This window comes from Lathyrus oleraceus, chromosome 7 (assembly GCF_024323335.1).
Source record: "Lathyrus oleraceus cultivar Zhongwan6 chromosome 7, CAAS_Psat_ZW6_1.0, whole genome shotgun sequence".
NCBI lineage: Eukaryota > Viridiplantae > Streptophyta > Magnoliopsida > Fabales > Fabaceae > Lathyrus > Lathyrus oleraceus.
Window position 1 is genome coordinate 507,750,139 of NC_066585.1, and position 12,957 is coordinate 507,763,095.

Here is a 12,957-nt window from a genome sequence, read left to right on the forward strand (position 1 = left end):
TATAACAAATCGTTTAGTTTGGAGAGATTTGAGGAGCAAATCATATCCAACTTGTTCAGCTATTTTCTAGACGAATTAAATGCATATCCACAAGGAGAAAAATCTCATATGACATTGTTATATAAGGAGACTCAATTGTCATTGTTTGATAAGAGTTTTTTTTGGGGGGGGGGGGGGGGGGGGTGTCCTTAAATAGAAAATCACTGAAATTAGGAAGAGGTTTTGAACAACACAGGGTTTGTTGGTTCTTGTAAGACTAAGTGTACTAATTCAAAGTAGTGAATTTTCTTTTTTGGGTAGAGTGTCCCCCAAGACATATGTGTGCTTTCATCGAACTGGATTACCAATCTCTTGTATTATTTTATCGCTTTCTATATTGTTTTATTGTTGTCTCATTACCGTCATTCTGTTTAAGAAGTTGAACAAATTGTCCCAATATCTACTTCAACATCTGTCTCATGTAGAACTAAATTTTAAGTGCTTCTAGAGATACATCTCTAAACGCTATGGATAATTAAGACTTTTCATGATGGTGGAGAAACACCCTTAAAACTGGGATGGTGGAAAGAGTAATTCCCTAATCTTAAGCAAAGAACAGATAAGGGACTAGCTATTATAGCTCAGAGGCCCAATATTCTATTAAACTAGCAACTAAAATCATAAATTTTAATGATATTTTTCAATTTTGCACAATGTTTATAATAAAATTAAGACTTATGATTTTCGTTAATTTTGATTTAACAAGATTTATTACATGCAATAGTAATTTTAGTTTTTTTCTATGTTGATGTTACACCACACCTAACAAGAGCAGGAAAAAATAGACATACTGAAGTAGACACAACAAAAACCATTGTGAGCATCCAAGACACAACCCTAGGTAACAATTGTTGTTTTGGTTTGAAGATCTTTGCATGTCCAATTTGAAGAGCCACACACACTCCATGGATGAGAAAGAAGCACATTGAATCCCAACATGGTTCCCAAGCCTCCCACGTTGCCGTCTTCTGTTTCATGTAATAAAATATAAGTTCATGCATCAATCCCGACACTGTAAATGTCACCACCACAGCAGGGAGCGGAGCCCATTTTCTCCCTATGACATGAGTAAATATCTTTAACATCGGTTCATATACGGTGGGATGTAAAATACGTGACACCATAATGTTCCACCTTCTTCCCCAGAAGTCTTGCACTGATGTGCTTAGGTAGGGTTTGTCGAAAGGTTGCTCCAAATCTATTTGTATCAGTTTACGAACGATTGTAGTAATCAAGGCCAGAAATATTTCTAAGCCGGTGTAAAAATGGAGACCATATAAGGACAATAATATAAACGGATGCAAATTTTCTTTCTGTCCATATAGAGGAACACAAATATACGAGATAATCGCCATAACTACCAACTCGCGCGAGTTTCCTGGCGCGATATTGATATTATCATGATTTTTTTGTTGAAATTTGATAGGAAGTGAGGCAAGAAGGAGAAAATGAGGGAGAGAAGGAGGAGGGTTTGATGAAAGAGGACCTTTGGCAAAGGCAAAGAGAATGAGCTTGAAAGTGGAAAGCCATGCAAGGAAGAATGAAGAAATAACTCCTAGATGCATGGAGGTAAGTCTCAATGGGAGAAGGAGGAAGATGAGTATAGTTGGAAAAAGCGCTATAAGTCTTCCTTTTCCTTTGGGAATCACCTTCCCTATAATGTAACTATACCAAAACAATGTTGTTGCTATGCTCCATACCATGATGAAGTTACTCATTTCTCTTCCTTTCATATCTTACTCCCTACATTCTCATGATCTTATACCTATATTTATAATGAAAATAAAGTCAGAAAAGGTATAGGAATAGTGTCCCTTTCCCATTCCAACCTGTTTGAAAAAACCACCCCTACATTGATAGTTCCAAGCCAATTTTTTCAATGCTATGACAGTCCCTGCCACTCTACCTTCAAGTAGTACTACTTCATTCCTGCTAACCCATAGACTTCAGCACACAACTAGCCACAGCAGAGCATGGTATGCGATGTATACAATAAATGATATAGCCTATCAACCAACTAACGAGAAAACTATGGATTTATTTGTTGTCCACACAAATAATAAAAGCTACAAATTATTCTTTGTTCACATGCAAATAGTGAAAACTACATATTTATTTCTTGTTGATCACGTGCAAATAATAAAAACTGCAGATTTATTTCTTGTTCACACACAAATTATACCCCGAACATAAGAGATTCGATCAACCGTTGATTCCCTCGCGTTTGAATATATGGCTCCTTTAATGACTGAGATACTATTCAACTTTTTTGACGGTACGTATTTAATTCCTATCTGAAAAGGACTAACTCCATAAATGGCTCACTGCCCTTCAATCCACAAATGCTGGCAAATTTATGTGTCCTATAAACCAACTAAGGATACATAACGTTTTTTGTTGTCATGCAAATAATAAAAACTACATATTTATTTCTTGTTTTTTTTGACACAGTTTATTTCTTGTTGATGACATGTGCAAATAATGAAAAAGTACATATTTATTTCTTGTTGATCACATGCAAATAATAAAAACTACAAATTTATTTGTTGTTCACACACAAAAAAATACTAAAAATCTAATTCTAGTTCACACACTTAACACTTTGATGAAATACTTTGATGAAATGATAAGAATTTTGTTTAGCAAAATGAAAGGTTTTATGTTAGCATTATTAATTTTTTTTAGAATGATAGCTTTGTTGTCTATTGTGGTCCCCACTAATAGGAGCTAGAAGACCATCTCCCCTCATTCTTAAAAAGGAAGCGGCTTCTTCCTTGGGAGAGTGGCAAAGATTGATTCCTTCAAAGACGTACGGATTGATACGTTTTTCTTAAATCACCCTCATAGAATCCGCTTAGAACTCCAATTATCCTTCATAATGCTTTTAGGACGACCGAGTGTTCTTCAGGAGTCTATATGAAGTTATCCTAATTCATGTAATTGTTGAAGCACAAAAATGTGTGTTCTTCAAGAGCCCATATGAAGTTATCATAATTAAGGTGATTGTTGAAGCACAAAAATGTGTATGTAAATTATCATATTCATAGGGACCGAATGTGTTTTAAAGACCGTTCAACATTTTCTATGATTTTAAGAAAATAGTTGTTTAGAGTTGTTTGTTTGCGAAAACTAAATGATGGAAAATAAATTGAAATTTCGCTGTTAACAATGAAAAAACTTGACGGGGTTAGATTTCATCATCTTTATCCTCATGCGTAACCATTGGTTAGTAGTGTGCTTTTCTACTCAGCTATTAATTTTGCTCTCATCGCAACTTATCTCTGAGTCAACAACGTGAGATAAGTTGTATTACATAATAGATGATATCTCGTCCTATTAACCAATACAACAATATTAAGACTCAAGAGTGTGCGCAAGTATTAAATCTAACTCTATTTTTATACATTAGCATTCAATAGATGGAGATTTAGATCTAGTAATGACCAACACTTCTCGTATGTCAAGTCATACCATGAAAATATGTTTTAGATAGCTAATTCAAAACAAGCATTAAGAACGAAGAATCATCAATAATAAAGTTTAAGGAGAATTATATAAAATGTCATGACTGTAATTAATATTGTTTGGTGAGAAAATGATGATGAAATAGTCTAGAGGGAAGGGGGTGAATAGACCGGTCTTCTTACACCATTTTCAAAAGAATTTTAAAAAAATCAGTTTAAAGTGCAGAAGAAAAATGTGATAAGCGACAGAAAAATACATTGAACGGATTCAAGAAATATATGTTTCATCGTCTTCTTGATACAGATGATTCAATCAAAATCAAAACAACTAGAGATAAAAAACATTACTCTAACAAGAAATTTATCTAAAACTTAGAGTTCACATGATCTTAATCTTAGTATATAATGTTCAATGAACTAGATGCATCATGCATCGCAAATTTAAACTTATATGATAAAACACAATAAGTAAGATCTAAATCTAGATGATATTCACTACGCCAAAAACTGGAATAGACAACGCACCTTAAAGGGCGCTTTATTACAAAAGCGCACTCTAAAGTGAAGCGAAAAATAAGGAGCGAACAACTGGAATAGACACCACACTTTAGAGGGTGCTTTTGTAATAAAGCGCCCTCTAAGGTGAAGCGAAAAAATAAGGAGGAGATAGAGGGACAACAATACAGGGCGCTTTTTAGAAAGCTCCCTCTAAGGTTACCCTTAGAGGGCGCTTTTAAAAAAGCGCTCTGTAAGTCCATGTGCATTTCCAGTTTATAAAGCGCTTTTGGAAAGCCTTAGAGAGCGCTTTCATAAGCGCCCTCTTAGGCCCCCTTTAGAGGGCGCTTTTTTTCCAAAAGCGCCCTCTAAGGTCCCCTTTAGTAAACATTAAAATTATAACATACTGCGCGTTTTGTTATTTCACTCTCTGTTATTTTCGTTCTTTTTCACGTTAGGGTTCTCACTGCTACGATTTTCGCTACTTCTAAGGCGTTCTCCTTCCACCTCTGTTAGATCTACGACGTTTCCTCCTTCTATTAATTCGTTGTTAGCTGTTCGATTTTGACACCATAGGTATTTTTCTAATCTTCATATTACTTGGTTTCTCTTCTGACGTTCGCTATTGTTCATTTTTGGTTTCATTTTTCTTGGTTCATATATTTATTGAGTATTCTCAACAATAATTATTGTGTTGCAATGCTAGCAATGGAGACTAGGTGTAACACCCCGATAAAAATAAGATAATTATTTAATTTAAGTTAATATTATATTTATTAATTTAATTAAATAATTGGAATTTTGGATTATTATTATTATTATTATTATTGGAATAATAATTATTGGAAAATATATAAGTTGGAAATAAGGAAAAAGAGTTCCATTTTGGTAAAAAGAGTTTTCACGTGAAAACAGAGAAACGGCTCAAAAAGAGGAAAAGGGCAAAGAGGCAGAGCAAGAGGAAGAAGGTTGGAGAAGAGAAGAGCTTGAGGCTAAAGGATTTGCCGGATTAACTCAGGTAAGGGGGGTTTATCGTCGTTTAATGGGTATTATGGGTTAACATGTAATGGGTAGTGATAAGCCGTTGATTTGACCCTAAATTGGATTATGAATGTTGAAAAATTGTGATGAATAGATGATGTGAAAACTGTAATTGAATCTGTATTTGTGTGAGTTGTGATTTCCCGAACGTATAGCTTTTTACGGAATCGGAATCGGAGGTCCGGAAGTCCTCCAACGGCGGAAAATGCGGAGAATTCTGCATTCTGCTTCGTGTTAGCGCAGGAACAGCTTTCTGTCTTGCGTTAACCGGTTAACCCAGGGTGTTAACCGGTTAACATTGTTAGGAATTATGAAGTATTGCTGTTTTGCTTACGTTAACCGGTTAACCCAGGGCGTTAACCGGTTAACGCTGTTGTGATTTCTGAGAAATTGTTGTTCTGTCTGCGTTAACCGGTTAACCCAGGGCGTTAACCGGTTAACACTGTTGAGTTTTGCCAGAAAGCGTGTTCTGTGTTGCGTTAACCGGTTAACCCAGGGCGTTAACCGGTTAACACTGTTGGAAATTGGAAAAATTAATATTTGAATAATATGTGCATAATTGGTGTTTGGCCTATATTGGCGTATGATGTAATAGGGATTAATTCCCGCTGTTTTGAGCAGTATAGGTATTAGTGGAGTGTGCTAATACTGTGATTAATTATTTGACATGATATGACGTTTGATACATGTGCTGATGATGTGTGAAAATATGCATAATGTTGTGAATGTCTATATTACGCATGTGTTGGTGAATGGACTGTTTTATGGCTTAGAGTGTGAGCATATGTCCATTGTGGATTGTTGTTAATGATGTTGCATTGCTAGGTGAATTAGCATGCATATGGTGGCCTTTATGGTGGTAGCTAATTCCCATGGTGAGGAATTAGTGAGTAAATCATTGTGGATTATTGTTGATGATTTTGCATTGCTAGGTGATTTAGCATGCATATTGTAGTCTGTATGGTGGTAGTTAATTCCCATAGTGAGGAATTAGTGAGTTGGTGGTAGCTAATTTCCGTGGTGAGGAATTAGTGAGTGAGTCACTAGGTCTCAAATGAGTGGGACTAGTGGGCTTGGTAGCCGTATCTGGATTTGATCGGTGAGGTGAACTATATGTTCACGAATAGTCGGTACCGCATGCATGGAGTCTCATTGCATAATGTATGTCTTGTGTATAATATGAATGGATGTGTTCCAATATTATACGTGTATTTTGATGTTTATGTTGAGCATGATTATGATGTTTGAGTGGAGGTTGCCGTTACCGAATGTGTGATATGATTAGGGTGATTAATGTGTTATTTACTTAGCATTACATGATATTTTATAATGCTTATTATATCGATTGAGGAACTCACCCTTACAACTATGTTTTCAGGTAACGAGCAGTGATTGAGTAGAAGCTAGTGCTTGGAGTCTAGTGTAGTCTCCTTAGTGGGTCATGCTCTGATAGATGTAACATCGGGACGGGATGTTTTACCTTGTTGAATAATTTTACATGTAATGTGTTACATGTTTTGCATGATTGATTTGATTTCTATCCGTTGCGTATTATGCAAATGCTTTATGTTTTGAATTAATAAAAGAGCATGACAGTTATTTGGTGAATGGTGTGAAATGATTGTGTGACACCCTTAATTGCATAATTACTCTGATTGATATATTGCTATTTTAATTAAATATTTGGGGTATTTTAGAAGGGTGTTACATTAGTGGTATCAGAGCATAGTCGGTCGAGTCGAGTCGTAATTATTCTGTTTACCCTGTACGGGATGGGTGTTGTATAACCCTATCAGTACTTATTGTTTAGCTTGTTGGGTTTTCAGAATAGAGATGGCTGGAAGAGGTAGAGATGATGCTGCGATTGCTGAGGCTCTGGGTATGCTAGCTGGAGTACTTGGGGGAAATCCGAATGTTGTGGGAATGGGAGCTGCTCGTCAACTGAGTGAGTTCCAGAAGAACAATCCTCCAATGTTCAAGGGAGCATACGATCCAGATGGTGCTCAGAAGTGGTTGAAGGAGATCGAGAGGATCTTCCGAGTGACTGAGTGTGCCGATAACCAGAAGGTCAGGTTCGGTACGCATATGCTGTCAGAAGAAGCAGATGATTGGTGGGTTGCTACCAGCACTGAGTTGGAATCTGCTGGGAATGCTGAGATCACTTGGGTTGTGTTCAGAGAGAGATTCCTGAGGAAGTATTTTCCAGAGGATGTTAGAGGAAAGAAAGAGATAGAGTTCTTGGAATTGAAGCAGGGCAATCGGTCTGTTACTGAGTATGCTGCTAAGTTCACAGAGCTGTCGGAGTATTACACTCCCTATGATGAGGCTACTGGGGAATTTTCAAAATGTGTGAAGTTTGAGAACGGGTTGCGTCCCGAGATCAAGCAGGCTATTGGATATCAGCGGATTAGAGTGTTTTCTGATTTGGTTGACTGTTGCAGGATTTTTGAACAGGATACCAAGGCCAGAGCGGAAAGCTATCAGCAGAGGGTTGATAGGAAAGGCAAGAATCAGAATGATCGTGGGAAACCGTATGCAGCTGGCAAAGGTTTCCAGAGACAGAGTGGAATGAAGAGGCCTAGTGGGGGAGACTCTAGTGCCCCTGCTAAGTGTTACAGATGTGGTCAGGCTGGACATCGTGTCCATGAATGTACCAGTGCTGAGAGGAAGTGTTTCAAGTGTGGAAAAGGTGGTCATTTGGCTGCAGAGTGCCGGTCGAAGACTGTGACTTGTTTCAACTGTGGAGAGTTGGGTCATATTAGCCCACAGTGTCCTAAACCGAAGAGAGAGAACCAGTCGGGAGGCAAGGTCTTTGCTTTATCGGGTTCTGAGACTTCTGCAGATGATCGTTTGATCCGAGGTACGTGTTATATTAATGGCTTTTCTCTTGTAGCTATTATTGACACAGGTGCGACTCATTCCTTTATATCTTTGGATTGTGCTGTGAAACTTAAGTTAGAGATATCTGAGATGCATGGAAGTATGGTGATTGATACTCCTGCGAAGGGTTCAGTGACTACTACTTCAGTTTGTTTAAATTGTCCTTTGAGTATTTTTGGTAGAGACTTTGGGATGGACCTCGTGTGTCTTCCACTTGTGCAGATTGATGTTATTCTAGGTATGAACTGGTTGGTGTTTAACCGAGTCTATATCAATTGTTTTGATAAGACTGTGATTTTTCCTGAGATTGAGGAAGGAAAGAGTTTGTTTTTATCAGCGAGGCAGGTGAATGAGGCAGTAGCAGATGGGGCAGAGTTGTTTATGCTGTTAGCGACTTTGGAGGCTAAAGATAAACTGGTGATTTGCGATCTAGCTGTGGTGTGTGATTTTCCTGATGTGTTTCCGGAAGAAGTGAATGAATTACCGCCAGAGCGTGAAGTTGAGTTCTCGATTGATTTGGTACCTGGCACTAGGCCGGTGTCGATGGCTCCGTACCGTATGTCTGCTGTTGAGTTAACTGAATTGAAGAGTCAGTTGGAAGATCTGTTGGATAAGAAATTTATTCGTCCGAGTGTGTCACCGTGGGGTGCACCGGTGTTATTGGTTAAGAAGAAAGAAGGTACTATGAGGTTGTGTGTGGACTACAGGCAACTGAATAAAGTGACGATCAAGAATCGGTATCCTTTGCCGAGGATTGATGATTTGATGGATCAGTTGGTTGGTGCGAGTGTGTTCAGCAAAATAGATTTGAGATCTGGGTATCATCAGATACGTGTGAAAACTGAGGATATTCAGAAGACTGCTTTCAGAACGAGGTATGGACATTATGAGTATTCTGTAATGCCTTTTGGTGTGACTAATGCGCCTGGAGTATTTATGGAGTATATGAATAGGATTTTCCATCCGTACCTAGATCAGTTTGTTGTGGTGTTTATTGACGATATTTTGGTGTATTCGAAATCAGAAGAAGAGCATGCTGAGCATTTGAGAGTGGTTTTAGGAGTTCTACGAGAAAAGAAGTTATTTGCTAAACTGCCAAAGTGTGAATTTTGGTTAGAAGAGGTTAGTTTTCTTGGTCATGTGATTTCAAGAGGTGGTGTTGCTGTTGATCCTTCTAAGATAGAAGCGGTATCTAAGTGGGAAGCTCCGAAGTCAGTTTCTGAGATAAGGAGTTTTCTTGGTTTGGCTGGTTATTATAGGAAGTTCATCGAGGGATTTTCTAAGTTGGCGTTACCGTTGACGATGTTGACTAGAAAGGGGCAAGCGTTTGTTTGGGACTCAAAATGTGAAGAAGGTTTCCAAGAGTTAAAGAGAAGGTTGACTACTGCTCATATTCTGATATTACCGAGTTCGTCGGAATCATTTGAGGTTTACTGTGATGCTTCATTGTTGGGTTTGGGTGGTGTGTTGATGCAGAATAAGCAGGTTATAGCTTATGCTTCGAGACAGCTGAGGGTTCATGAGAGGAACTATCCGACACACGATTTAGAGTTGGCAGCCGTGGTATTTGTTCTGAAGTTATGGAGGCATTACTTGTACGGGTCAAGATTTGAGGTTTTCAGTGACCATAAAAGTTTAAAGTATTTGTTTGATCAGAAAGAGCTGAATATGAGACAGAGGAGATGGTTAGAGTTTCTGAAGGATTATGACTTTGGTTTGAATTACCATCCGGGTAAAGCAAACGTAGTGGCTGATGCATTGAGTCGGAAATCATTGCATATGTCTATGTTAATGGTTAAAGAATTGGATTTAATTGAACAGTTTAGAGACTTGAGTTTGGTGTGTGAGAGTACTCACAATAGTGTTAAATTGGGAATGTTAAAGTTAACGAGTGGTATTCTGGATGAGATTAGAGAGGGTCAGAAATTCGATGTGCTTTTGGTTGATAAGTTGACTCTAGTGAATCAAGGTCAGGGTGGTGAATTCAGAGTGGATGAGAATGGTGTTTTGAAATTTGGTAATCGGGTGTGTATTCCGGATGTTACCGAGCTTAAGAAGAGTATTCTTGAGGAAGGACATCGTAGTGGCCTGAGTATTCATCCTGGGGCTACGAAGATGTATCATGATTTGAAAAAGTTATTTTGGTGGCCGGGAATGAAAAGAGAAATTGCGAGTTTTGTTTACTCTTGTTTGACTTGTCAGAAGTCAAAGGTTGAGCATCAGAAGCCGTCTGGGCTAATGCAACCGTTGGCTATTCCAGAGTGGAAGTGGGATAGTATCAGTATGGATTTTGTTTCTGGTTTACCGAGGACAAGTAAGAATTTTGAAGCTATTTGGGTGATTGTTGATAGATTGACAAAATCGGCTCATTTCATTCCGATCAGAATGGATTATCCGTTAGAGAGATTAGCTGAGTTGTATATTGAGAAGATTGTAAGTTTGCATGGTATTCCGTCGAGTATTGTTTCGGACAGAGATCCTAGATTTACATCGAAATTCTGGGAAGGTTTGCAGAGGGCTTTGGGAACTAAGCTGAGATTGAGTTCTGCATATCATCTGCAGACTGATGGTCAGACTGAGAGGACGATTCAATCACTGGAGGATCTTTTGAGAGCTTGTGTTTTGGAAAAGGGAGGTGCTTGGGATTGTTATTTACCTTTGATTGAGTTTACCTACAACAATAGTTTTCATTCGAGCATTGGTATGGCACCGTTTGAAGCTTTGTATGGTAAGAGATGTCAGACGCCTTTATGTTGGTATGAGTCCGGTGAGAGTGCTGTAGTTGGACCGGAGATTGTTCAACGAACTACGGAAAAGATTAAGATGATTCAGGAGAAGATGAGAATTGCTCAGAGTCGTCAGAAGAGTTATCACGACAAGAGAAGGAAGGCACTTGAGTTCCAAGAGGGAGATCATGTGTTTCTTCGGGTTACTCCGATAACTGGGGTTGGTCGAGCTTTGAAGTCGAAGAAGTTGACACCTCGATTTATTGGTCCTTATCAGATTTTGGAGAGGCTAGGAGAGGTAGCCTATCGTATCGCTTTACCGCCGTCACTTGCGAATTTGCATGAGGTTTTTCATGTGTCTCAGTTGAGGAGGTACATTCCTGATCCGTCGCATGTTGTCCAAGTAGATGATGTACAGGTGAGAGATAACCTGACTGTTGAAACATCACCTATGAGGATCGAGGATCGAGAGTTGAAGCAGTTGCGGGGTAAAGAGATTGCTTTGGTAAAGGTAGCTTGGGGAGGACCAGCAGGTGGCAATGTGACTTGGGAACTTGAGAGTCAGATGAAGGAGTCTTATCCGGAGTTATTTGCTTGAGGTATGTTTTCGAGGACGAAAACTCTTTTAGTGGGGGAGAGTTGTAACACCCCGATAAAAATAAGATAATTATTTAATTTAAGTTAATATTATATTTATTAATTTAATTAAATAATTGGAATTTTGGATTATTATTATTATTATTATTATTATTGGAATAATAATTATTGGAAAATATATAAGTTGGAAATAAGGAAAAAGAGTTCCATTTTGGTAAAAAGAGTTTTCACGTGAAAACAGAGAAGCGGCTCAAAAAGAGGAAAAGGGCAAAGAGGCAGAGCAAGAGGAAGAAGGTTGGAGAAGAGAAGAGCTTGAGGCTAAAGGATTTGCCGGATTAACTCAGGTAAGGGGGGTTTATCGTCGTTTAATGGGTATTATGGGTTAACATGTAATGGGTAGTGATAAGCCGTTGATTTGACCCTAAATTGGATTATGAATGTTGAAAAATTGTGATGAATAGATGATGTGAAAACTGTAATTGAATCTGTATTTGTGTGAGTTGTGATTTCCCGAACGTATAGCTTTTTACGGAATCGGAATCGGAGGTCCGGAAGTCCTCCAACGGCGGAAAATGCGGAGAATTCTGCATTCTGCTTCGTGTTAGCGCAGGAACAGCTTTCTGTCTTGCGTTAACCGGTTAACCCAGGGTGTTAACCGGTTAACACTGTTAGGAATTATGAAGTATTGCTGTTTTGCTTGCGTTAACCGGTTAACCCAGGGCGTTAACCGGTTAACGCTGTTGTGATTTCTGAGAAATTGCTGTTCTGTCTGCGTTAACCGGTTAACCCAGGGCGTTAACCGGTTAACACTGTTGAGTTTTGCCAGAAAGCGTGTTCTGTGTTGCGTTAACCGGTTAACCCAGGGCGTTAACCGGTTAACACTGTTGGAAATTGGAAAAATTAATATTTGAATAATGTGTGCATAATTGGTGTTTGGCCTATATTGGCGTATGATGTAATAGGGATTAATTCCCGCTGTTTTGAGCAGTATAGGTATTAGTGGAGTGTGCTAATACTGTGATTAATTATTTGACATGATATGACGTTTGATACATGTGCTGATGATGTGTGAAAATATGCATAATGTTGTGAATGTCTATATTACGCATGTGTTGGTGAATGGACTGTTTTATGGCTTAGAGTGTGAGCATATGTCCATTGTGGATTGTTGTTAATGATGTTGCATTGCTAGGTGAATTAGCATGCATATGGTGGCCTTTATGGTGGTAGCTAATTCCCATGGTGAGGAATTAGTGAGTAAATCATTGTGGATTATTGTTGATGATTTTGCATTGCTAGGTGATTTAGCATGCATATTGTAGTCTGTATGGTGGTAGCTAATTCCCATAGTGAGGAATTAGTGAGTTGGTGGTAGCTAATTTCCGTGGTGAGGAATTAGTGAGTGAGTCACTAGGTCTCAAATGAGTGGGACTAGTGGGCTTGGTAGCCGTATCTGGATTTGATCGGTGAGGTGAACTATATGTTCACGAATAGTCGGTACCGCATGCATGGAGTCTCATTGCATAATGTATGTCTTGTGTATAATATGAATGGATGTGTTCCAATATTATACGTGTATTTTGATGTTTATGTTGAGCATGATTATGATGTTTGAGTGGAGGTTGCCGTTACCGAATGTGTGATATGATTAGGGTGATTAATGTGTTATTTACTTAGCATTACATGATATTTTATAATGCTTATTATATCGATTG

General features: G+C 38.4%; 1 protein-coding gene across 1 annotated transcript; it reads right to left on the minus strand.

The window, feature by feature from the left end:
- Window positions 1–779: 779 nt before the first annotated feature.
- Window positions 780–1,772, minus strand: LOC127104639 (acyl-CoA--sterol O-acyltransferase 1-like). The gene has a single exon (XM_051041817.1). The coding sequence runs from the start codon at window positions 1,770–1,772 to the stop codon at window positions 780–782; it is 993 nt and encodes a 330-aa protein (XP_050897774.1).
- Window positions 1,773–12,957: the final 11,185 nt, after the last annotated feature.

Coding starts and splice junctions, on each gene's coding strand:
- LOC127104639 (XM_051041817.1), bottom strand. CDS start 1,772: ATGAAAGGAAGAGAAATGAGTAACTTCATCATGGTATGGAGCATAGCA.